The following is a 25,772-nucleotide window of genomic DNA, read 5'->3' on the forward strand; positions in this document are numbered from 1 at the left end:
TGGGAGGGTCCTGGGAGGCCAAGACAGGATCCCCAGGTGACTACATAAAGCCTGGCGGTCTCGGCCTGGCAGAGGCCACCAGTCAGGACGCAGGGTAGGATGAGGCTGATGGACAGAGCCCGGGGGCCCCGCTGCTGCCGCTGCCGAGAGCAGAGCATGCTGAACCAGGACTCAGCAGGCAGTGACTGTCCGAGGCCCTGGGCAGGTCACTTAAGCTGTCTGAGCCAGGCTCTTGTCTTGACCAGGGCCCCCTTCGGTTACCGTAACGAGGAAGTGTTTGGATAAGAATGTGTCAATTGTTTCGATTACTTCTCTGCATGGGGAAAAAGGGGCCCATAAGACAAAAACATCGGAAACACAGAAAACATTAGATCTCTAATTTTAATAGTTGAGAGGAAGGTTATAAAATAAAACAGACAACACAGAGCTTCATGACGGCCTCGGATTGGCAGTCAACCCAGGGATACAGAAATGTAAACAAAAACAGAGCTTCCAGATAACATTACTGTGTGCTATGTAACTTTCAGAATACAGCAGCTCCCCAGACACTCTAAAGTCAAGTGAAACAAGAGTTTTGAGAATCAATCTATACACATTTCAGAGGGCAGTCCAGGAAGGAGCCTTCCTCTTAGGTCAGCCCAGGGCTGGGCCTGAGCCTGAGCCCGGGGTGGTGTAGACACTACCCATTTTGGGCAGGGGAGGCCAAAGTGGTTCTGCTTCGGGTGGGGTTTGGCTTTAAGGGGCTGCCCAGCTGGCTGTGTTCTGGGGACCTCTTTTGCATTTGCCTCTGGCAGGCTGGCTCTGACCCCTGCCTGTCTTTCCCTTTGGCCCACAAGACACACACCCCTTTACACCCAGAACCCCTTTCCCAGCTGCAGCAAGGGAGCCAGCCAGCCAGCCAGGACGGCTCTCCCCACAGCCACTCCAAACCCCAGCCTGACCAGGTGAAAAAGTCAGAAAAAAGGCAACAGATACAATTTGGTAGCCGTCAAATCCTCTCCTCCCTCTGGAAGTTTCTGAGGTGCTGGTCATCATTCTGTCCCATGTGTTGCCACTGCGCTAGGGCTTTTGACTCAACCAAGAAAAGGGCCGGTCTTCCAGCCTGGTCCTGCAAGAGTGTCCTAGTGCTTCAGGTAGTGGATGGGCATCGTCATTCATCCCACCTGCCTGCCCCCTAAAGCCCCAGAAGGACACACCCTCAGCATCAGGCCAGCTCTCCGGGTCACTGGGGCTTGCCTCAACACGATGTGCAGGGCAGAGCCGGGAGGAAAGAGCAGAAGATGCCATGGGCTGTTCGCAGGAGCAGCCGTCCAGGGCGCCACTGGAGGAAGATCTTCCAGTGGCCGTCTCAGCACGTACAAAGAATAGGGGTGGGTTGGGGCAGCCCCCGCCCAGAGCCAAGGCACAGAGGAGGTTTGAAATGTCCAGGATAAATAGAAGTGCATGGGAATGGAGAAAAGCCAGCTCCATCCCACTCTTAAAAACATCGCCATTGGCACCAAAAATATATTAACATCTGTACATTTGTCATCTTTAAAAAAAAAAAAAGGGAAATAAAACCTTCTTGGCACCTTGCAGTTTATTTCGTAGAAATGAGGTGAAATGTGGAAAGGCTTCCTGCACGTGAACATGCACACACACAGCAGTGCACACACAAGCACACGCACACACATGGCTGGGCACACGTGTGCCTCTCCTTGCCGGAAGGACAGAGCCCTCCAGAACCCTGAGCATTAGAAGCCCTGCCAGCTGGGGGGTCCGCAGCCAACCCCCACCGCAGTTGTTTGCAGGGGAACCCTTTGCCAGTGCTTTTGACTCTGATGTCCACTGGGGACCTGCAGCCCCTGCCCTGTGCTGAGAGGCGGGGGCAGTGGGATCCTAGCTCGAACCTCCTCTGGGTAGGAAGTCCTGCTGCCAGGCACACAGTGCCTGTCTCTGTGGGCGGCTGCTTCTAATTGAAGGCAGCCTTGGCCTCATCCCTTCTCCTGACATAGGCACATCTTCCCAGGCTCAGAACAGCCTCGGCCCATAAGTCAAAAATGCAAAAATGAGCAGAGGTCATTGCTGGGCCTGAGTGAGCACGTGTGCCCGGGGGGAGACCAAGGCACGGGGGCTCCAGTCCTGATCACTGGTGTTCGGGTGAGAGGTCACAGAAGGGTGGGCTGGCCAGGCAGCTGGGAGGCAATCCTGGATGCTCTCGGGGCCTCCAGGAGCACCCCCAGGGCTCGAGCCGCTCACAGGTGGGGACTGCCCTGCAGCAGGGAAGTGACAGTGTTCTGTAGTGCCACGGCCACCTTCTTGGAGGTCTTGCGCAGCAGCGGGCTGTCAGGGTGGTGCTCCTTCAGGTGCAGGACGTGGCCCTCCTGGCTCTCAGATGTGCAGCCGCACTCCTCACACACGTATAGCTTGGCCCGCCGCTCCTTGTACGCGTACTTCTGCTGCACGCCATGGATCTTCTTGAGGTGAGACTCCAGAGAGCAGCGCTGCGTGAAGGCCTTGTCACACAGGCTGCACTTGTAGGGCCGCACGCCTGTGGGGAGGACAGGGGCCAGCATCAGAGACCTGGCAGGGACTTCAGAGGCTGTCGGCTGCTTCCAGACACAGAAAAGACAGGACCCCTGCCTCTAGGGCCAAGGGATGGACGGAGGCCTGTCCAACACCAACTTCCCGAGTGACTCTCAAATCAAAACGCCTAACTGATGAGCTCAGGAGGACTTTGGCCCTGAGCTCCAGGATGCCCTCCCAGGCTGCCCGTCACCGAGGGAGAGCAGGGGGTGCTGGACTTTTCCTGCACGGCCGCGGCCAGGCGGATCCGGTGTGCTCCTCCCAGCCATGGGCTTCCACTTACCAGTGTGAGTTCGGACGTGTCTCTTGAGGTCGAAGGTGTCATTGAAGCCCTTCCCGCAGTACGTGCAGAGGTGCCTCTTGACGTCGTTGTGACACTTCATGTGGCGATTCAGCATGCGCTGGTAGGTGAAGGCCTTCTGGCAGATATGGCAGGTGAACAGGTCTCCACTGGGACTGTCCCCAAGGGTCACCTGTGGGTGAGGACAGCATTGCTGACACACATCCAGAAGTTGGGGCCACAGGCTGGCAGATTGGGAAGACGTGGATGCCAGCCCCCAGTGCCCCTGAGGGGGGTGGTGCCCACCTCCCAGAGACCACAGCTCTGTGCCGTCTGCCCGGAGATCGGCACTCCTCTGCAGAAACCTTGGCCCAGGTCCCAGGTCAGTCTCTGCCTACATCTCATTTGTGCCATGTCTCATGAGCTGGACGCAGGTCTACACGCTCGCCCCCGGCCCTCGGAGACAGCGTGAGTGGCATTACCTTCATCTTGGTGCGCAGGAAGCCATGGTCTCTGCTCTGGGGGCCTGTTAAGTGGCCCATGTCTTCAGAGGGCAGCTGGGCCACCACACAGGGCCCAGGGGCCATGCTGTAGCTAGAGTCTCGAAGGCTCATGTTCAAAGCCAGGGGGCAGGAAGGGGGTTCGGCCACGGAGGGTTCCGGCTCCCGGTAGGGCTGTGGTGGGCAGAAGCCCAGGCTGACTGGGGAGAGAACAGACAGGTGAGAGGCTTGGTAGAGAAGAGAGGGTCCAGCGAGTTTCTAGAAGCTTCCCTAGCCGTGAGACGGCTGGAACCTGGAGACTCTGTCCCTCCCATCGCAGGCATGCAGCAGAGCGGGGCTGCCCCGACCACCACTGCTGCACCACCCTCCCGCCCTATTAAGGTAATTGCAGGTGATGCCAGCCAAGCGCCACTGCCCGCTGAGTAATTTGTGTCTTAGCGGAACTGGGAGGACTGAACTGCCTTGCCAATTATCCCTCCGGAGTTGTCTGCCTGCCCCACCTGGGCCGGTCCCTCTGAATTCCAGGCCTCATCCTCTCTCCTGCAGGGACAAAGGGCACCAGTGGAGACCTTCTGCCCAGGAACAGCTCTTGGAACCTCATCAGAAGGGTCCCTGGTGGTCTGGGCCACTCCAGGCCTCTCCTCCAACAGATCTGGCTGGTGGCCTTGGGGGTTTGGGTGGTCCTAGTCCTGCCTCCCACCCCCACCCCAGCAGGCCGGTCCCTGCTGTTGCACCCTAGGGCTCCAGGCTCTCCACTCCCAGCTGGTCCCAGCTCTGCAGGGAAACAGGCCAGGTGGGTGGAACTGGGAGGAGGTCAGGGAGCCGCAGGTGGATGCAGCCTAACAGTCTCGGCAGCCTGCCCAGGCTTATGCAACCCTCCCCCTCGGCAGGACCGCTCGCCGGGGCATGTCGGGCTGGGCTCCCTCAGCAGCGGCAGCACCGATACCTGGCAGCCCTTGGATGCAGCCACGCCCCACGGCAGACACCTCACACCGAACGGGCCAGGGAGGCTTGGCTTCAGACCCTGAGTCCAGTGCTGACTAGAGAGGACCAGAAAGACAGCACTCTCGAGGGACACAGACAGACAATTCTCAAAGCCAACAGAGCTGGGGCAAATTTTTCAACTTAATATTTTTCTTCCAAAGAGCCTGAGCTCAGTACTTGAAACCTGTAAGCTAAGGACATCTTCCAAGCTTCAGAAGGAAAAATCACGAGGGGCCTATGACCAAAAGGATAAGTGAGCTTCCGAGGGAGGCTGATGTGGGATTGCAGAAGCAGGAGCACGGCCCTGTGCACCCTGCCATCCTGCAGCCGGCGAGACAGAGAACGGGCTTGGGCCCGGGCAGGAGGGCTGCCGCCCTCACCTCTTCTCCCAGGAGGACAGGGACGTGGGGGAAGCAGAGGAATGTGATTGTGGAGCAAGGGTGCGTTTGACAGTGCTGAAGTTTCGGGAGAGGCCCCAGCTCTCGCCCCCTCAAAACACAACAAAGGTCTGAGAGAGAAGAATGCGCCCGCCGCCGCCCAGAACCCGTCCTGCAGGCATTGGCGTCCGTCTGTCCGGGGACCTTTAATGAGCCACCTCATTCCTAGGGTTGATTCACCAGCGCCTGGCCCCAGCCTGGCCTCTGGGCTGGCATTGCACCCTTCTCTGAGCCTCAGTGTCAGGCTCAAGTCGTCGGGGTCTGGCTGTCTACCCAAGCCTGTTCCCCTGCCGCAGGAGCTGTCTGTGCCCACAGGGCTGGGGGTGGGCAGGGGCGATGGTGAGCTTCTGATGCAGGCTCACCAGCTATTGGAGACCTTGGCTGAGAATTCAAAGCTGGATGACAGTTTCCATTTCTCAATCCAGGTGGAGACAAACAGGAACCTCTACCCTCCTCTGCCTGTTAGTACTGGATGGTGTGAGCAAGGTCCCCCAGCTGCACCACAGCAGGGCAGGAGACAGCAGGTGAGGGATGGGCTGAGCCCACAAGGGTGGCTGCTCTGGGCTGCCTTGCTCCATGAGAGGGGAGGCTCATGGTTAGGGTCCTGAGATCCATGCATTTGGGAGGAGACCTGTGTCCTTTGCCCACCTCTGCTGTTCCACACAAACCTGGCTGAGCTGGTGCTGGGAGACCGGGGCCAGGGAGTGGGCCTGCCTGCTTTGGCTCTCTGGTCCACCTCCACACTGAGCGAGGGGCAGAGGAGGCTGGATGGGCGGCCACCCGCTGCCAGGGTGGGGACGTTTGCCTCATCCCACCCACCCCGCCAAACCTGTCTCCCTGCCACCCCCATAAGCATGTCCCTTCTGCGGCCACACGCACAGGGAGTGCGCACTGGCGTGTCACCTGGCACTGAGTGTTGCTGAGTGGCAGGAGGCAGGAAGCAGAACTGGTTGGGCCCTGCTTGTGGTGCTCTCTGTCCCTAATTAGATGTTTCCGGCAAGGCGGTGGCGCTATGACCACTTAGCACCCGCCCACAGCTGTGGAGTATGGCAAGGTCAAACTAGCTTGGTCCTCTTCCTACTGCCTGGGGGCTTATGGGTCCCCTCCTGCTGGCCCTACTTGCCTCTACTTGGACAATGTTGAGGGCCAGGCCCAGAGCAGAGGCATGGACACCGAGGGACCGTGTCCAGGGCAGCTGCCCATCGAGGCCTGTCTCCTGCCTTAGCCTCTTAGCATCTGGATGGAAAGCTGCTGGCCCAGATGCTGGGGAAAGTGCCGGGTCCCCCCATCCAAGGCCTCAGGACAGGGCTGGGCATGAGGCCTGTCCCTGGCTCTCTGGGGAGAGTAAGTGAAGCAGATGCAAGGATGACCCCCTCCTGGGCCCCACTGACCACATGGGTGCTGCCCCAGAACATGGGGGTCAGCCCAGTTCTGAAGGTGAGACGAGGGCCCAGCATGTCAGCACAGTGCAGCTGGTTCTCAGCAGCCTTGCACCCTTATCAGGAAGGGCTGGTGCCCCCCGTGCCCATCTCCTCTGGTCCCTGTAGGTCAGCTAGCAATCATCCAAAAGGACCCAGCACCAGCCAGAGGCAGGCCAGCCCGGAAACGCACGGGCCTGTCTCTTGGCCTTCTGTTTCCACGCTGTGAACTGCCACAGGTCCCCTCAGACAGTATATTTTCCCTCTTTCCCAACCGCTTTTCACTGGGTATCCATAAAGAAGTTAAAACTGTGCCTCGGCCCTAGTGCCAGGGTGCCCGCCCAGAACAGTGGGAGCAGTGCTTCCTGTTGCAGCCCCCACCCAGCCAGGCACAGGCCCAGTGCCTCAGTGGGACTCTGTCCAGGACTTGTTGAAATGGCCGATGATACAAAGGAGCCCCGACTTCACCCATGGCCAGCTTCCCTCGCCATCCTCCCTGCGGCCAAAGGACTCGCCCTCACCTGTTCTTTCTGAGACAAGTCATCTGCCAGGTTTCCGCCTCGGGACACCCAAGCTCAACACAGACAGCCTAGCAGCCTGGGTGACAGGATCCCGGGGGACAGGTAGGAGTCTCATCTAGCTGGCTGCCCAGGCCCATGCTGCTCTTCTGTCTCTGTCCACTGTGTGGCTGTCCACTCTCCCAGCCCCGCTCCCTGGCGAGCACAGCAAACATCTCCTTCGCTGCCAAACACGGCCCAGGAATGACTATAGGATAACCATCCCATCGGAGGCCGGAGCTCTCCCTATCCTCACCCCTGACACATCCTTGGGCCCCAAAGCTCACTCTCAGCCTTCCTGACCAGCTGGAAAGAGATCTGCCCAAGTGCCCACACTACCTAGTGGTAGAGCCAGGCTGGACCGCATTCCTTGAAGGAAGCTCCAGTGTCCCACCGCCCAGCCTGCTGGCCTCCCTGAGCTCGATTGTCCACCAGGTGAGTGGCAGAGCAGACCGTAGCCAGCCCAGTGACAGAGGGGAGGCTGGGAAGCAGTGGTGGGAGGCCTGGGAGAGGCCCTGGGATGCTCCTTGACTCCAGCTTCCAGTCTCAGTCTGTCCTCAGGTGCTTTCCTGGCCTGGAGATTTCACTCAGCATGGGGTGGGGCTCAGGGGAACCAGCTTCAACCCTGTTCCCGGAGCCCTTCCCTGGTCAGTCCAGGAGGTAGAATTTACCCCCTGGGTACAGGTGCCTGGGTTTATCCTCAAGGAACCAGCATTACTCCCTGTCACTCCAAGTCCATATTGACATAACAAAGGAAGGCGAGGGGAAGGTGGTTGGGGGGGCTGGGGGGGAGCAGTTCAAGGTGGCTTCCTGGCCAGTAATCCTTTCAAGTCTCCAGGGTGCTTGCAACCATCCTCACCTCTTCCCAGGGGAAAGATTCTGCCCTGGGAGTGAGAAGCTCTAGAATTCTGCCTTGGGGAGAGAGGCTGATGCGATTGGCAAACTGGGGCCCTGGAATCAGTGCTGTCGGGCTGGGGCCCAGCGTCTCTGGCTGGTAAAACCTTCTCCTTCCAGGTGGTCTCTGGGAGGGTTTGAGGGTCTCAGAGGAACCTGGCAGGAAGGTCAGAACTCAAACACTCCCACGTTCCTGGGCCCTCCACTGGAAATGGGGTCAACGCTTAGCTGGTCACAACTTACCAGGAATCTGTGAGGTGAACGGAAACGTGCCCAGCTGGCTCTGGGGTCATGGTTGGCTGGTGATGGAATGGCCCAGCCAGGGGACAGGCCAGCACAAAACACACCCCCACTCTCCAGCCATCTGAGGCACCCAAGCGTGGACTGAGGACATTCCCTTTCTCATTGCCAAAAACTGTGGGAAAACTCTCCAATGGGCCACGTGACTTTCAGAGATAAAATGAAGTTCTCTATCTTCTGCCCTTTCCTTGAGCCACAGGATTCTCTCCTTGCCATGGGGATGAGGACAAATTCTCCCTTCCTCCTTGAGATTGGACTCCCGCCACACATCCTGGAGGAGCCTACAGAGAAGCCGGCAGGTCTCCCTCACCTGGATGGTGGCAGTGGGGGGCTTGGACCACCCAGAGGCCCTCCCCTGCACCTGACGGGAAGCCCCTGGGGCATAAGTCTCCCCTGCCACTTCCACTGTGGTCACTAGAAGTGTGGCGGAGAAAATCGCTAGGACAAAAAGAAGTCAATGATTTCAACCAGTGGAATTTCTTTGTCCTTTGTAAAAGTCAACACATGATCTGTTACTGATTGGGATGTGAAATAAAACTAAAAATAACAGTACACTGAGCCTGGCTCAGGGCTCAGCTCACCTTTACCACGGTCCAAGTTCAGTTTATCAGATCCCAAGGAGCAGCTAAGCAGCAAGTCAAACACAGGTAAGGGTGGAGGGCGGAGGGCGGAGGGTGGAGCGGGGAGGGGGCTCTGGCCCTCTGCATGCCCCTACCAACCCCCAGGTAGAGAACCAGCCAGCTCACCAGGGAGCGTGGCCAAGCAAGAAGCTATAAACAGGATTCTGAGCCCACACCCTAATCTGCCTCAGGTGAGGAGGCCACTCACTTCCCTTTTTGCCTCAGTTTCCCCACTGGGGTTATCAGGGTCTTCCGGCACATTCCCTTGTTTTAAGGAACTGTGGAAGAGGGGTCCCCTTGAGATCAGGTTAAGCTGTGAAACATCCTGCCAGCGCCACAGACCACTGGGTCCTGGAAGGTCAGGCCACCAAGACCTCACCAGGACACTGTCTCCAACAGCTTATTCAGGAGGGAAACTGAGCAAGAGCCCTCACAGGGCCCCTCACTGCTGCCCTCATTTCCCCACTTTCCTACAAGGCCTGGGGCGGTGCCAGGGAGTCTGCAGATCAAGGGTCAAAGTCAGTTGGTTAATTACTCCTCCCCTCCCCCCTCGGAGGGGCTGGGCTGGGCGTTCAGAGCGTCCCCGCCCCGCCCCCAAGGCCTGGGGAGGGGGCGTTCGGAAGGAAGCAGGCTTTCTTCAGACCAAAGACTTTGTTGGGGGTGGGGGAGGACAGAAGGGGTAGGAGTGTTCCTGGGGCGTTCAGGGGAAGATGCCGCTGGAGGAAGAAGCAACTCTCACAGTCGACGCTCTCTAGGCGTCTGCCAAAAATAACTGGGTACACCAGCTTCCCCGGGCCTGGCCCTCCGCTGTGGGGTGGGCTCCCTGCGGCTGCTTTCCATGCAATTGTGCCCTCCGCAAGGTGAAGGAAGTGCGTTTCTAACAGAGGTGAGACCCGATCCCACCTCTGCTTTAAGGGCAAGCGGAGCGCAGCGGGCGCCTGCCCCACCGTGTCGGCTCACTGCGCGGGACCAGCAGCCGGAGCCCAACGAAAATTTGGGGGCCCACGCCCCCCACCGGCCCGACCCTCACTCCGACCCGGCCACCAGTGTTGTGGGGGAGGAGGAAGGACCCGTGCGAGCGGCTGAAGCTCTAAGTCTTTTAACACAAATCTCGGCCGAAACTCCAGCTCGCTCCCCGCCCCCCGAAGTGGCATCGCTCCAGTGCCTTCCTCCCGCCTCATGCAAGTCCCGGTTTTCTGGATTTACGACGTCGGAGCCGAGGGTCGCCTGAGCGGTGACACACCCCGCTGCCTCCTCTGTGCCGCGGTTCCGCGCCCCCCGGGCTTTCGAGCGGCTCCCCTTCCACCATGCAGCCCCCGCCCCAACCAGCGTTCTTCCGCCGGCCCCGCCCCCGCCCCCGCCCCCGCCCCCCGAGTCCCGGGTAGAGAGCCACGGGCCCACCGAGCCCAGGCCGCGGCCGCATTCAGCCCCGGCGCCCACACCGCGCCTGCCGCCTGGCTCCGCGGACCTGCGCCCGCCCGCCCGCAGCCTCGACGCCGCCGCGGGCGCCCCAGGCCGGAGGGCGGTTGCAGCCTCACCTGGCACGTAGATCTCGCCGCGCTCCTCGTCGGGGAGCTCGCTCCAGTTCCTCTTGCACGTGGAGACGCACGGCTTCTTCACCAGGAACGCGCGCGGCATTTTCGAACCCTCGTCGCTGGACACGGGCCGCTTCCGTAACTGAAGCCGGGAGCCGTCCCACCTTTGCGGGGCCGGGCTGAACGCCGGGAACGGGGCACAGCAGGGAAGGAGTCGCTAAGGCGCCCTCACGTTCCGGGTAAGGTCCGAGCCCGGACGGCGCGCGCCGGTTCCACCTCCGCGGAGTGTCGCCGTCTTCCCTGCGAACGAGGTCCCTTGCGGCCAGGTGCACCGGGCGGCGCGGGGAAGCGGCAGGTAAGCGTCTCCCGGCTCGACTGGCGTCCCCCGCCACCGCTCGGGAAGTCTTAAAGTGCGAGCCGGACGGACGGGTTCACGCTTTATTGGCTCGCGGCGCTGTGTGTTGGTGGCTGGGGCGGGGGGGTGGGGGTGGGGGGCGGTGATCTGATCTAATTAGCTTGGGGTGGCCCGGGGAGCGACGGCGCATGCGTTGGGAAATAACGGTGACAACCCACCTATTTGTTACCTGTCGAACCGGTTTCCATTCCGCTGCGGGTGAGGTGGCCTCGCGGCCCGGGCGGGGCGGCCGGGCGGGGCGGGGGGCGGGCTTCGGGCACTCGGCCCCTGGCTGCCCAGCCGGCCCGGCCCCCGCGGGACCTCCTAGCCAGGCGTACTGGCGTTTGCAAACTGGAGTTTCGGAGCGAGCGGAGCAGGGAGGGAGGGGGCAACGTTATTTGCACCGGCGCTGGCACGCTCCGCGGGTGATGACACGAAACTTCGTCCCACTAGGGCCGGCCCAACCCGGCGCGCCCAAGGCTCCTGGGGAGGCGCGAAGCCGCCGGGCGGGAACGGGCGGCCCGGTCCGCACTTGTTGAACCGGGCCTGGGCCCAGGCGGCGCGGGATCCCAAAGGCTTGGCTGAGCAACTCGTGGCTCAGCCGGGGAGGTGTTTGCTGGGCGCCGGCTTTGTGGGAAAAGGCACGCAGGGCCGCAGGGAGCGGCCCTGGCCGGTGTGTGGGGAGGCACGGACCGCGCGACCGAGTACCCGGCGGAGAACCCGCCTTCTGTCCGGAGGGCTTCACGGAGGAAGTGGCTTCAACTGCGCGGAGTGCGCCGAGAGCCCGACAGATCCCCGCGTCTTGGCCACTGGGACTTATGCATCCTCAAAAACTCTCCTCCTTGTCCCAAATGGGTGGATTTCAGGTGCAGCCAGGCTGGTGGAGCGCGGAGGGCTGGGGACCTCAGACCGGGAAAGGCCCAGCCTCCTTTGCCCTGCTGCGGCCACCGCAGAGAGCTTCCTACCCACGGCCTGCCCTGGGCTGAGGTTCAGCCTGGGACCCGCGCCCCCAGCCACTCTTCATACAGCCACTCTTCATACCCTCCTCAGGCCCCAGGCCCACGTGGAGGGATGCCCCCGCTCCTCAGAGGCCTCCATGAAGCCCACACTCTCATCGTGACACTTTGGCGCTGGCTGGGCTTCCTTCACTCGCTGACCTACTTAAGGGCAGGGATGGGGCGTTCGTGTTTGCCTCTTCCCCTGCCTTTCCAAGGGCTGTGAGCTCCACTCTGATCCCAGCCAGACCTTTGAATTCAACTGACATTAAGTGAACACCTGGTATGTGCCTACCTTTGAGGTGAATCCAGGAGAAACAACCTTAAACACAATCTGTCCAAGAGAGAGATGCAGTTAGTTCATTCATTCAACAAATATTGATTGAGCAGTTTTGTTGTGCCAAGCCCTGATGCGCTGATACACAGTGGGTGCTCGGTGGATACTATGGTGAAGTCTTCACAGATGTCCCTAGACACAAGGGGCAGTCTTCCCCATCAAGGGAGCAACTCCAATGTCCAGAAGGACAGGACACTGGGTAAATAAAGTGAAGCCGGCCAGGGGAACCCCTCCCTGCATAAGTGAGTTACAGGATGTGGAATGGGGCCTCAGGTGGGAGGTGGTGTTGTCTACTGCTGTATCTCCAGCATCTACAGCTGTGCCTGGCACAAAGTGGGTTATCAATAAATGTTTGTTGAATGAATGAATATCTTTTCTTGACTCCTGTGACCCATTCACCTTTCACAGTCCAACTTTTGGTGGAGACATAGATATAGGAAGACAATACTACAAATTCAGTGATAAAACACAACTGGCCCTGGCCGTTGGGGAGAACAGAGTTGGGGGGACGGGAGAGAATGTGCCTATCTAAACGGCAGTCACAATCCTGTCATTCAGGTGCACAAACCCTAGGTGTTCACAGCTTTCCATTTTCCAAGAGAAGCCAGAAGTCCAGATTTGTAAGTGATATCAACTAATTTTTAAATGTTAGCTCAATTTTTTTATTTTTAAAATAATTTTAAGAGTTGGGGTCTCACTAGGTCGCCTGGGCTGGAGCACAGTGGTGCAATCTCGAATTACTGGGTTCAAGTGATCCTCCTGCCTCAGCCCCCTGAGTAGCTGGGACTACAGGTGTTTGCCACCACACCCAGCTAATCAAAAAATTTTAAAACATGGAATGGGTCCAACAAAACACCCTTGTGGGTTAGGTTTGACCCACAGGCCGCAGTGTGTGGTGTGGCTGTCTTCACGGGCAGCTCAGGAGACAGACGATGTATGTGATGGCAGGGAAACACGGAGTTGAACTGTGAGTGCCACGAAGGCTGGCATCCTGTGCTCTGTTCACCACATCTAGCAGCACATCTCTGTTCATCTAGCAGCACAGTGCCAGCTAGATGGCATTCATTCATCCCTTAATTCCTGAGAACCTGCTGTGCCAGGCACTGAGATTCTACAAAGCAAGGCAGACAAAGAAATAAGGAAACAAGTAAGCAGAAGCATAAGATGCACACAGAACATTTGGTGAGAGAATGTGATGATGGCAGGTAGGGGTGCTGAGGCCTGAATGAGAGGGAGGAGCCAGCTGTGCAGAGTGGAGAAGACCATGACCAGCAGAAGGAACAGCTGATGCCAAGGCCCCTGAGCAGGAGTGAGCCTAGTGTGTACCGCGAACCCAAATGCAACCTGGCCGTGCGGTTGGGGGAAGAGGGGGTAGGGGAGCTGAGGTTGGAGAGGCAGGTGGGCCACACGAGGTGCTGTTAAAACCCAGGCCAGGCCTCCCCTCGGCTCACACCCTCCAGTGGCTTCACTGCAGCTGGAATAAGAGCCTGAGGCCTGGCGTGCTGGGGCCACCGCTGACCTCCCAATTCCCTTCCAGCTGGGTCCCTGTATGCCAGCCACACTGCTGTCTCCTGCGTCCCCTGAACAAGCCTTGGCCTGTTCCCAGCTCTGGCCCCTCCTCCCGATGCTCCTCCTGCCTGGAACACTTTTCCCTACTGGATTACTGGCCACCTTTCTTCATTCAGGTTTCAACCAAATGTCCCCTCTTCTGAGGGGCCTCTCCATCCACCCCAGCTAAATCCTTGTCCCCCGCCACCTCTGTCCCACTATTCTATTTTCTTTGCCAAAACTTTGACTCCGTGGCGTTTCGTTTTGTCTTTCTTGTTTATTGTTGGTTCTCCTCCCCACCAGTGCAAGTTCTGAACTTGAGGGACCCCTTTTTATTTTACTTTTTAATTTTTATTTATTTATTTTTTTTGAGACGGAGTCTCACTGTCGCCCAGGCTGGAGTGCAGTGGCGTGATCTTGGCTCACTGCAAGCTCCAACCCCCTGGTTCACGCCATTCTCCTGCCTCAGCCTCCTGAGTAGCTGGGACTACAGGCGCCCGCCACCATGCCCGGCTAATTTTTTTTTGTATTTTTAGTAGAGACGGGATTTCACCATCTTCTCCAGGACGGTCTCGATCTCCTGACCTCGTGATCCGCCCGCCTCAGCCTCCCAAAGTGCTGGGATTACAGGCATGAGCCACCGCGCCCGGCCTTATTTTTTATTTTTACTTTTTGTGCCCCTGCTGGTCTGGGTTGGGACCCCTTTTTAAACACCATTTTAAATAGCTTTATTTAGATAGAATTCATATACCATCAAATTCACCCTTTTATAAGATGTACAATTCACTGGTTTTTAGTAACCTCACAGAGCTGTACAACCATCGTCACTAAATCTCAGAACATTTTCATCGCCCCAAAGAAAACCCTGTACTCATTAGCTGTCACTGTGTCTCCCCTCCCCCTGGCCCGGCACCCACTATCTGCTCTATCTCCATGGCTTTGCCTATTGACTCGTTCTTTCCTAAGCCTTCCTGTATCCCCAGCAGCCAGTGCTGCGAGGGTGTGTTTGTTGTAGCCCGATTTTACACATGAGAAAACTGAGGCTCAGGACCCCTTGGGAAACAGACTTTCCCTTTTACAAGCCTTGTGTTTAGTGTCTGCCCACAACTGGGCTGCATGGGGAGGACAGAAACTCAGCAGGAGGAGAAGAAATGAGGGAGGGCATGGAGTGGGGAATTCCCAGCTCAGCATCCGGCAGTGGCCCACACCTGGGCCCTTGACTGGGATTGTTGCTGTCCGGGGTGAGTCTGATGACAGTCTGAGCTCAGCTCCATGCCTGGCCTTGCCAGGGACAGAGCCAGCACCACCCGCCAATAGGGGAGCAGACAGGTGAGAACCGGGCCCATCCAGGGACCTGGACACCCAAGAGGGCCGAGGACCAGGTCAGATGCAACAAGGGGCTGTTTGTGGAAGTCGAGGCTCCACCTCTGAGGGGCTCTGTGACTGAGAGACTGCACCTCTGTGGGCTTCCCTCTCCTCATCTGGTACCCACCCTCGGTACTTGGGGTTGCTGTGAGCCTCAATAAGCCCATGCGGATTCGTCCACTGCAGTATTGGAGACCACAAGTGGGTTCCCTCCCTCCAGACCCTCAGCCTCAAGGAGCCAAGACTCAGGCAGGAGGTGTGCAGAGGCCACGCCGTCAGAGGCTGAGCCGGGGTCAGAGCCAGTGTCAGGCCCCCTGACCCTTGGAAGCCTGTCTCCTCAACTCTGCAAGGAGTTTAATGATCATTCCTGCCTCACCGTGAGGGTGGTGAGGGCCGGGGATGTGCAGTTACCAGCACCCTCTGGGCTCAGACAGAGAAACCAGACTGGCTCCTACTGCAGGCTGCCTCCCCTCCCCAGGGCTGCTCTCATCCTGCCTCTTTCATCTTAGGTTTAATTAGCCAGGCTGCCTCACCCCACAGCCTCTTGAGTGGGAGTTATCACTCCCATTTTATAGATGGGGAAACTGAGGCACCTAGAGGGAAGTGGTTTGGGGCTGCCGCCTGTGAGTCAACTGTGGAGCCAGGGCCTAGAGGAGCCGGGACCGGGCCTTCTGGCCGGACCTGTCCTTCCGGGTGGGTCTCTATCTCTCCATCCCCAAGGGCACCCAGACAGCCTCCTTTTTGGCACTCTCCATCCCTCAACTCTCCACCACCTCCCATCTGGAGCAGGATAGGGTAGGGAGAGGCCAGCTGGCAGTGGCTTGCATGGGGGCTCAGGCCTGTTTCATCTTCAAAGCGGCTAATTGGAGGCAGAGGTGGGTGGTGGGGTTTGGGCGCCCGCGGTTCTGTGCCCTGGAAACCGGTGGTCTGTGGGGCACCTGCAACCTGGGCCTCTGGCCTGGGAGAGACCGCGGCCCAGACCCCCGAATGCCCCCAAACAGCCAGAATCCAGCCCACTGATGTCAGGAGTGCTGGGTTCCGGCCCGGCTTGGCCCCAGGTCTCGGTTGGCAAGGACGCCCTCCTCCCGGGCCTGTTTTCCCCATCGCTAGGCATGCCTCGAGCCCCGTGACCGGCCAGGCCCTGACAGCCCGCACTTCCCGAGTATGGATCCCGTTGTTTTCGACTTAGGGCCCTGCCCCGCCCTCGCCGTCACGACCCCTGCGGGCCGCCAGCGCGGCCTCGGGCAAACAAAGGTCAGAAGCTCCTGGCTGGCCGCAATCGCGGCGCCGGCTCTTCGCCCCCAAGCCGAGCGGGCTGGGGGCCCGGGCAGGCGTCAGGGAAGCGAAGCCAAGCCCTGCGGCGCCCGCCGGACCGGTTCAGCTGGGGCGCTCTTCCTGCGGGCGCCCTGCGACCGCACCTTGCTCACCCCCAGCGGCCATTCCAGGAGCCCCAGGACCCGCACCCACGTCCCCCGGGGCCGCGCGTCTGGCGCAGGGTGCGGTGTGGCCGGGCGCCGGCGGGGGGCGCGCTGGCCGCAGCCCTGCGCGGCTTGGCGGGCGCTGGTGGGGCCGGTCCGCTGTCCGCCGAGGGCCGCGGGATCGCAGCCCTGCCCCGCGGGACCCGGCATCTGGGGCCCAGGCCCACCCCGCTCCGCCGCCCCTACCCACTCCCCTCCGCCTTTCCTGCCCGGGCCTGCGGCGGTTTCGGGGAAGGGGGCCTGCGCGGCGGGACAGTTAGTCAGCCCCCGCGAAACCGGCGAGTCGGCACCTGCGGGAGGCGGTGGCCCCGTTACGCCCCGCCCCTCCCCGCCCGGCCTCGGCCGCCCCCGCGCCGCGCCCCGCCCCGCGCCGCCAGCCCGGAAGGAGCCGGCCGGCCTGAGCGCCCGCGGCGGCTGAGTCAGGCGGCGAGCGCGGCCCGTTACCGCCGGCGCCGGGAGCCGGGGTGGCGCTGTGGTTTCGGTGCGGGCCGCGGGCGGGAGGGCTGCGGCCTAACGAGCTCTCGGCACGCACCCTCCCCGCCCCGCTCCTGTCCCGTCCCGCGGGGGCCCCGGCGCCCAGCTCCGGCGTCGGCCTCGAGAGCCCTGGTTTCACCGTGGGAGCCGGGCGCGCGTCCCACCGGCATCTGCGCGGCGGCCGGGGGTGACCGCAGCACCTTGGGGTCGGCAGCGGGCCCCGCGCTCCCGGTGGCTGCGGCCTGAGGGTCCCTCTCCCCTGCGCAGGGGCCCGCGCGCCTCACCATGGGGCCCCCGAGCCGGGACGCCTGGGCCCAGCGCTTGGGGGCCTTCCGGGCCAGCCCGTCCGCCTTCATGGCAGGTCCCGAGGAGGAGGATTTGGGTCGCGACCTGCTGGGCGACCTGAGAAGTGAGAAGCTGAGCGAACAGACCAAGGTAGGCCCCCACGCGTCCCCTGCCCCGGCCCGCAGGGTCACCCCAGCCCGCCGCGTCCTGAACCTCATCTTCGTGATTCCCTCCTAATCCCCCATCCAGGTTTCCCTGCTGGCCCTGAGCATGGAGTACCCTGCGCAGCTGTGGCCCGATGCCTCTGCGGCCGAGGTGGCGGCCACCTCCCTGTTGGACACCTTGGTCCTCCTACCCCCGCGGCCCTCTGCTCTCCGTCGGCCACTGCTGCTGGCGGCCACCACTGCCCTGGCGGCGGGCGGCGCGCTGGGCCCCACCTCGGGCGCCACCTGCCGGCTCCTGCCCCTACTGCTCGGCCTGGCCGCGGGCAGCGATCTGGGGCGAGGCTTTGTCCCCGCCTCGGAACAGCGCCCCTTGCAGGCCACCGCCTGCGAGTGCCTGCGAGAGCTAGAGAGCTGCAAGCCCGGGCTGCTGGGGGGCTCCCTGGGGTTGCTGCGGGGCCTGCTGGGGCAGGAAGGCCCCATCCAGCCACTCAGCCTGTTGCTGGCCCTTGCTTTGCGCAACACCTTGGTGCTCCAGTCCCGGGTTGGGGCTGGCCTGGGGGTACTGCTCACGGATAAGGTCTCCCCAACTGGGGGTGGTCCCTGGGATTGGACACTAGTGGAGGAGGGCGATGGACGCCTTCAGCCCCAGGCACCCGGCTGGCCGGCAGCTGAGGAGGGAGAGGGGGAGCGTAGCCTTACAGCACGAGAGCACAGCCCTGAGGAGGCGCGGGAGCTGCGGGCTGCGGTGATCCAGCTTCTGGACACCTCCTATCTGCTCACTCCTGTGGCCCAGGCCCAGCTCCTGTGGCTGCTGGGCTGGGCCCTGCGGGGTCTGCAGGGACAGCCACCGGCACTCTTCAAGCCGCAACTGGTACGGCTGCTAGGCACAGCACAGCTGACACTGCTGCACGCCGTGCTTGCGCTCAAGGCGGCCTTTGGTGAGGCCCTGTTCACAGCCCAGGATGAAGCGCTGCTGCTCCGCCGACTCACCTTGGCTGCCCAGCACCCTGCTCTGCCTCCGCCCACCCATCTCTTTTACCTGCACTGCCTCCTGAGCTTCCCTGAGAACTGGCCGCTGGGCCCTGAAGGTGAGGAGGCTGCCCCACTGCTGCTAGGGCCCCAGCTATGCCGTGGTCTCCTGCCCAGTCTCCTGCATGACCCAATGGCCCTCCTGGCCCGCCTGCATTTACTGGGCCTGCTCTGTGCCGAGGACGAAGAAGAGGAGAAAGGCCAGCTTCCAAGCCCACGGCACTACCTGGAAGAGCTGCTGGCTGGCTTGCGGCAGTGGGCAGCCCTGGATGGGGGCCCCCGGGCCTTGGCCACTCTCTGCTTCCAGGCCTCATATCTGGTGGCCCGCTGCCTGGCTGGGGAACCTACAGTGCTGACCCCCTTGATCCACGGACTGGCTGAGCTGTACCAAGCCCGGCCCATGCTGGCTCCCCACTTTGTGGACCTCTTGGATCAGGTGGACTCTGAGCTGAGGGAGCCCCTGAAGGTGGTGTTGCGGCAGGTGGTGGTGTCCAGGCCAGGCAGAGATGAAGCTCTTTGCTGGCACTTGCAAATGCTGGCAAAGGTGGCAGATGGAGATGCCCAGAGTGCTACCCTCAACTTTCTACAGGCCGCGGCTGCCCACTGCACGAACTGGGACCTACAGCAGGGCCTGCTGCGGGTCTGCCGGGCGCTGCTGCGGGCAGGGGTGAGGGGTGGCCTGGTCGACTTGCTGCAGGTGCTGGCCAGGCAGCTGGAGGACCCTGATGGGCGTGACCACGCCCGCCTCTACTACATCCTGCTGGCACACCTGGCAGCACCCAAGTTGGGGGTGGCCCTGGGCCCCTCGCTTGCCGCACCTGCACTGGCCTCTTCACTGGTGGCCGAGAACCAGGGCTTTGTGGCAGCACTGATGGTGCAGGAGGCCCCGGCCCTGGTACGGCTGAGCGTGGGGTCCCATCGGGTCAAGGGCCCACTCCCAGTGCTGAAGCTCCAGCCAGAGGCGCTGGAGCCCATCTACTCTCTGGAGCTGCGCTTCCGTGTGGAAGGACAGCTGTATGCACCCCTGGAGGCTGTCCATGTGCCCTACCTGTGTCCTGGCCGCCCTGCCCGCCCTCTGCTCCTGCCGCTGCAGCCCCGATGCCCGGCCCCCGCACGGCTGGACGTCGACGCCCTTTACACCACATCCACTGGTCTCACGTGCCATGCGCACTTGTCACCCCTGTTCGTGAACTTTGCTGACCTCTTTCTGCCTTTCCCGCAGCCCCCAGAGGGGGCCGGGCTGGGCTTCTTTGAGGAGCTCTGGGATTCCTGCCTGCCAGAGGGTGCTGAGAGTCGTGTGTGGTGTCCACTTGGGCCACAGGGCCTGGAGGGCTTGGTGTCCCGCCACCTGGAGCCTTTTGTGGTGGTGGCCCAGCCCCCTACCAGCTACTATGTAGCGATCCACCTGCCCCCGGACTCAAAGCTGCTGCTGCGGCTGGAGGCGGCCCTGGCAGATGGAGTGCCTGTGGCCCTGCGGACCGATGACTGGGCCGCACTGCCCCTGGCGGGGGACTACCTCCGGGGGCTGGCGGCTGCTGTCTGAGCCCCGGGAGACCAGGTCAGGGCAGGACTGTGGCCCTTGTCGGGGCCAAGGCACACTCCTGTAGCTCTGTCCCCAAAACCCTGCATTCCGCAGTGCCCTCGCTGGCTTGTTTTCTTTTGGGCCCCGGTTGGGAGCAGGCTCATGGGGGTAAGGGTCTGTCTTAGTCTGTTTTTGCTGCTCTAGCAAGATACCTGAGACTGGGTAAGTTCTAATAAACAGAAATGTATTGTCTCAGAGCTCTGGAGGCTGGGAAGTCCACAGTTGAGGGCCCAGAGCCCAGTGAGGACCCTTCTGCATCTTCCCATGACAGAGGACAGAATGGCAGGAGTGAGGGGAGAGAGCGAACCCACTCCCAAGATAACGGCCTGAGTCCACGCAGGACGGCAGAGCCCTCATGGCCTGACCACCTCTTAGGGTCTAATCTTATACTGTTACAGTGGCAATTGCATTTCAACATGAGTGTGGGAGGGGACAAACATTGAAACCATAGCAGGGTCGTAGGCCCCAAGAAGGCTTCCAGACAGAACCCGGCACTGCAGAGCTACAGAGTTCTTTCTCACCCAGACACACTAGCGCTCTCCAGAATCCCTGCCCAGGAGGCAGGGGAAAAATCTCCTTTCTGCTTCCCAGAGAGGGTCTGGCCTTGCCCAAGGCCACTCAGTGATTTAGGAAGAAGGCTGAAGCTAGAGTGTGGACCTGACCTGTCGGACAGTACTTTTCTTTCTTTTTTTTTCGGGGAGGGGTTAAAGACAGGATCTCACTCTGGCGCTCTGGAGTGCAGTGGTGTGATTAGGGATCATTGCAGACTCTGCCTCCCAGGCTCAAGTGATCCTCCCATCTCAGCCTGCTTCCTGAGTAGCTGGGACTACAGGTGTGAGTCACCACTGTATTTTTTGCAGACAGGATCTCCCTGTTTCCTAGGCTGGTCTCGAACTCCTGGGCTTAAGCGACTCTTCTGCCTCAGCCTCACCAAAGTGTTGGGATTACTGGTGTGAGCCACCACACCCGGCCGAGCCAGCGCTTCTCAACTCCCAAGGTTTGCAGGCTCCCTGCCCCAGGGAGCTCATGCCAGGCAGGCCAGTGGGCCTAAGCCAGAAACAGAAAGGCTGCAGTGGCCAGGTGGAGAGCTTCCCAAGCTGTGCCGATTACAGCCAGCTCTAGGAAGGGCCTGCTAATAAGGTCTAGGGTCTGAGACTAAGCTTTTTCTAATCTCAGCCCCTAAGAAACCTAATTTGTGCTTAGGAATCTTCCCAGGTAAGAAGAACTAGTTCCTCTAGTTGTTGTTTTTTTTCCCCAAACATGCAAACACTGAGGATTGAGCTGTGTGGGGTCAGCTCTGCTGCCAGGCACATGTACGTTGCCTCATTTCATCCTTGCAACAGTTCTGCAGGGCCCCGCAGATGAGGAAATCTGTAGGCAGGAGCGGTTGAGTGATTTTCCTAAGGTCACCCAACTGTTTGGTAATAGTGTTTTGTCATCTGGTAGCAGGTTTCCATTACCATGCCATCAGAGCAGACCTCAGCCAGGGCCACAGAGGTCCCAACCCTCTCTTCCCTCTTCTGCTGCCCCTGCCTCATGGGCTCCCAGCCACAGGTTCCCCATGGGCCAGCTTTACCCCTTCTGATCCTTCTGATTGGGGCAGGCTAGGAGAGGAAAGATGGGCCGGGGCTGGGTGCGGTGGCTCACGCCTGTAATCCCAGCACTTTGAGAGGCTGAGGCGGGTGGATCATCTGAGGCCAGGAGTTCGAGATCATCCTGGCCAACATGGCGAAACCTTCTGTCTAATAAAAATACAAAAATTAGCTGGGTGTGGTGGCAGGCGCCTGTAATCCCAGCTACTTGGGAGGCTGAGGCAGGAGAATTGCTTGAACCCGGGAGGTGGAAGTTGCAGTGAGCCGAGATCACGCCACTGCACTCCAGCCTGGGCGACAGAGCAAGGCTGTGTCTCAAAAAAAGAGAGAAAAAAAAAGGGCCTGGGACAGTGGGACTGTTATAGGTGGAGTCAGGAGGCCTGTCTCAAACTTGAGATGTGGCAATAACTTGCTTTGTCACCTCGGCAAGTCATTTCCAAATCAGGAAGGGGTCAGTTTCAGGAAACAGAAACTTCTCCAGCTGTTTTTGGCAGAAGGGGATTTAAGGGAATCAGGGTACTTAACCAAGTACATGGGAAGGCTAGAGAAGTCGCCTCCAGGAAGCTCCCACTGGAGCTGGGATCAGAACATACTGTCCTGCCTGCCATCCACTCCCTCTAAGCACCCCAGAAGCTGGGCTTGGGCCCTGGGACATGGGGTGGGACTGTCACTCCTGTCTCCTGACACCCACAAAGTCAAAAGCCTGATGCTGCTGCAGGACTGAACATCTCCAAGGCTGGGCCTGCAGAGCAAACTTCCTTGGCCCTGTTTCCTCTGTCCACATCTTTCAAAGGACATCTCATTAGTGGACTCCATTTCTCTCTTCCACAGAACTCCAGTGGCAAGGGAATCCAGAAACGTTTTCTTTTTGCCTGGAGATGCTAATCCTTAGCCTAAGAGTAAGGAAACTGGTCCGTATGAGGACTGACCATCCTTTCACACCATCTGTCTGCCCACTTGTGCATCCATCCCATTTTATCCATCGATTCCTCCAGTTGTGGACACCAGATGACCTTCAGCTCCCCCTACCCCAACCAGAACTGTGCTGCAATGGGCATTCTTGTATGCCCCTGTGGACCCATGGGACAATTCCTCTGGGATACATGCCAGGAGCAGAATTGCTGAATCATGGGGAATGCATGTGCTTAGCTTGGCTAAGCAATGTTGGAGTAAAAGCTTTTGGTTTTGCATCTTCTCAGCACTTCTAGGGAGGCACCAAGAGGGAGGATGGCACTGACTGAGCCCACCTGAGATAGCTCCTAGACGCCAGCCCTCTGTGTCCTCAGAATCACGCAGTGCTGCTCATCACTTCAGCTTCCTGAAGATCATGGCAATAGCAGCATGCCTGTAACTGTTCCAAGTACAACCAAAAATTCTTCCTAAAGAGAGGGAACCAAAGTCATATGGGTCACCTTGTCCACCTGTGTGGATGTTGCTCATGTTCACATACCCTTCCTTGCCTCCTTCAAGGCAGGTCTGGCCACAAGCCCAGCTCTGGCTAATGAAATGTGAAGGGAGTCAAGGGCCGGGCACAGTGGCTCACACCTGTAATCCCAGCACTTTGGGAGGCCGAGGCGGGTTGATCATCTGAGGTGAGGAATTTGAGACCAGCCTGGCCAACATGGTGAAACCCATCTCTACTAAAAATACAAAAATTAGCCGGGTGTGGTGGCGTGCCCATAATCCCAGCTACTCAGGAGGCTGAGGCAGGAGAATCGCTTGAACCCGGGAGGTGGAGGTTGCAGTGAACTGAGATTGGGCCACTACACTCCAGCCTGGACGACAGAGCAAGACTCCGTCTCAAAAAAGAAAAAAGAAATGTGAAGGGGTCAGTTTTGGGGCAAAATATGTCACTGCCAGTGCTCAATTTTCCAGCCCTCTCTTCCTCTGCCATGACCGTTGGGGAAGTACATGTTGAGATGGAGGTGCTAAATAGTTGAGTCATAATCTCACCTTGATACGCTGTAACAAATGCCCTGGATTATCAAATCAGTTATGTAAACTAAAAATCCTAAAACCCCACTGACTGAACAGATGCCACCTCGTGGCCAAGGGAATCTCAGAAAAAAAAACAATTCCTGGCGCTGATGGGCTGGGAGGTCAGATGCAACTTGTTATACTCCATCCCTTTATGGTTTAGACACAGCTGCCCAGCATGAATGAACAAAATAGGGATCATGAGATGGACAGAACAGACTCTGTGGCAATAAGATACCAAATTGTAAACAGGACCTAAGGCCATGCCAAGCAAGGGTTAAGTCATGTAGGGCTCCCCTTCATGCCCTGCCTCTCCTGCCCCCTGCCCCCCACTTATGAATAAACTATGTTCTAACTGCACAAGGTTTTGTTTTGTTTTTTTCTGTAGCAGCTAAAAAGCTTAAAAACAAAACAAAAACACTTTTTTTTGTTGTTTTTTGTTTTTTTTGAGATGGAGTCTTACTGTATCGCCCAGGCTGGAGTGCAGTGGCATGATCTTGGCTCACTGCAACCTCTGCCTCCTGGGTTCAAGTGATTCTTCTGCCTCAGCCTCCTGAGTAACTGGGATTACAGGTGTCCGCCACCACACCTGGCTAATTTTTGTACTTTTAGTAGAGATGGGGTTTCACCATATTGGCCAGGCTGGTCTTGAACTCCTGACCTCAGGTGATCTGCCCGCCTCAGCCTCCCAAAGTGTTGGGATTACAGACGTGAGCCACCGCACCTGGTCCAAGCACTGGCTTTGAGATAAGCAATATTAAAAACATTTTCAGCTCCACCAGATGCTGACTAACTGACCTCCAGCCACTGTTCCACCAGCCATAACTACAGCTTTGGTTGGACAAGAGACTGATTTCAGTAACTTTTTCCTGACAAGATGACCACCCACCATGGACTGGTTCTGGCTGGCTTACAGAGCTCCTGCACTTGCATGTCTTTGTGTCCTGAAAAGACCTTTTGCCATGTAGGGCCTAATTATAATACATGTAAATGTTAAGTCTCCACCCCAAAGTGACCATGGGTTGTATGTTACATGCATGTTTGTTCAATATGCATGTGTCAGAACCACCTTCATGAATATTCATAGCTCCTCATGTAACTTATTGAATGTGTATGTTTAGTCAATCCATTGAGCATGAAGCTCCTACCCTAACCCCTCCTCCTTTGAAGTGCCTGTCTCTGGTTTTGGCTGGAGACATGCTTCCCAGAGGGTCTCTCCCTTTCTGAGGCTGGAGTGCAGTGGTGCGATCATAGCTCACTGCAACCTCAAACTCCTGGGCAAAAGTGATCCTCCTGCCTCAGCCTCCGGGGTAGCTAAGACTACAGGTGCATGCCACCACACCTGGCTAATTTGTAAAATTTTTTGTAGAGATGGGGTCTCACTATGTTGTCCAGGCTGGTTAAGGCCTCCTGGGTTCAAGTGATCCTCCTGCCTTGGCCTCCCAAAGTGCTGGGATTATAGGTGTGAGCCACCAGGCCCAGCCTAACCTTTTATAAGAAATAAAGTCTCCTCCTTTCAAAATTTATAAATTGTGTATCTTGAGTTTCTTTTTTCAGTTAACAATTGTCAATAATACACTTTATATGAAACAAGGGAAAAGATGGGGAAATATATTGGTTAATCTCTCTTTTACGTGCAAGGAAGAAAGTATGAATCTTTTGTGCAATGCGTTATGAGGCCCTAATTAGGGTTGCTAGGTTTAGCAAATAAAAATATTACATAGGATGTGCATTTAAATTTGAATTTTGGAGAAACAATGAATTTTTTAGTTGTTAATAGGACATACTTACACTAAAAAACCAGTAGTTGTTTCTCCAAGGTTCAGATATAACTGGTGGTTTTTTTTGTTGTTTTTTTTTGAGACAGTCTTGCTCTGTTGCCCAGCCTAGAGTGCAGTGGCGTGATCTTGGCTCACTGCAACCTCCGCCTCCCGGGTTCAACCTATTCTTGTGCCTTAACCTCCCGAGTAGCTGAGATTACAGGCATGTGCCACCACACCTGGCTAATTTTTGTATTTTTAGTAAAGACAAGGTTTTGCCGTGATGGCCAGACTGGTCTCCAGCTCCTGGCCTTAAGTGATCCACCCGCCTCAGCCTCCCAAGGTGCTGGGGTTACAGGTGTGAGCCACTGTGCCCAGGCTATAACCAGTGTTAAATCATGTTTAGCCTAAAGCTGCCTCCTTACATATTTTAAGTTTGGCCTAAAAGTCTCTCTGTACATCGTGAACTATAACCTAAATGGACTTGTAAATAGACTGTAGCCAATGCTTGTGGCAATCACTGAGTTTTGGCTAATCAAAGGTGGCCAACTGTTCAAACTGTGTTCAGATAAGGCAAACAGCAATCTGTAACCAATCTGGCTGGTTTCTATATCTCACTTGTGTTTTCTGTACTTCATTTTCCTTTCTGTCCATAAATCTTCCACCACATGGCTGCACTGGAGTCTCTGAGCCCACTCTGGC

General features: G+C 58.4%; 2 protein-coding genes across 2 annotated transcripts; one reads left to right on the top strand and one right to left on the bottom strand.

The window, feature by feature from the left end:
- Positions 1 to 363: 363 nt before the first annotated feature.
- On the bottom strand, positions 364 to 10,544 carry OVOL1 (ovo like transcriptional repressor 1). Its single transcript, XM_054440643.2, has 4 exons — positions 10,094 to 10,544; positions 3,328 to 3,545; positions 2,849 to 3,038; positions 364 to 2,530 (listed from the first exon to the last, which is right to left on the bottom strand). Exons 1-4 carry the CDS (start codon positions 10,191 to 10,193, stop codon positions 2,235 to 2,237), a joined length of 804 nt encoding a protein of 267 aa, XP_054296618.1. The 5' UTR covers positions 10,194 to 10,544; the 3' UTR covers positions 364 to 2,234.
- Positions 10,545 to 16,569: 6,025 nt separating this feature from the next.
- Positions 16,570 to 19,938, top strand: AP5B1 (adaptor related protein complex 5 subunit beta 1). The gene is made up of 2 exons (XM_054440649.2): positions 16,570 to 17,116; positions 17,216 to 19,938. The coding sequence occupies exons 1-2, from the start codon at positions 16,967 to 16,969 to the stop codon at positions 19,700 to 19,702; spliced, it is 2,637 nt and encodes an 878-aa protein (XP_054296624.2). The 5' UTR covers positions 16,570 to 16,966; the 3' UTR covers positions 19,703 to 19,938.
- Positions 19,939 to 25,772: the final 5,834 nt, after the last annotated feature.

The sequence above is a fragment of the Pongo pygmaeus genome, chromosome 9 (assembly GCF_028885625.2).
Source record: "Pongo pygmaeus isolate AG05252 chromosome 9, NHGRI_mPonPyg2-v2.0_pri, whole genome shotgun sequence".
Taxonomy (NCBI): domain Eukaryota; kingdom Metazoa; phylum Chordata; class Mammalia; order Primates; family Hominidae; genus Pongo; species Pongo pygmaeus.

Bases quoted from the DNA above. Each gene is read 5' to 3' on its own strand.
- OVOL1 (XM_054440643.2), bottom strand. From the start codon at position 10,193: ATGCCGCGCGCGTTCCTGGTGAAGAAGCCGTGCGTCTCCACGTGCAAG. The intron at 3,039-3,327 runs GTAATGCCACTC...CCTCACCCACAG, and splicing joins TCCTGCGCACCAAGATGAAG to GTGACCCTTGGGGACAGTCC. The intron at 2,531-2,848 runs GTAAGTGGAAGC...TCCTCCCCACAG, and splicing joins ACACGTCCGAACTCACACTG to GCGTGCGGCCCTACAAGTGC.
- AP5B1 (XM_054440649.2), top strand. From the start codon at position 16,967: ATGGGGCCCCCGAGCCGGGACGCCTGGGCCCAGCGCTTGGGGGCCTTC. The intron at 17,117-17,215 runs GTAGGCCCCCAC...TCCCCCATCCAG, and splicing joins AGCTGAGCGAACAGACCAAG to GTTTCCCTGCTGGCCCTGAG.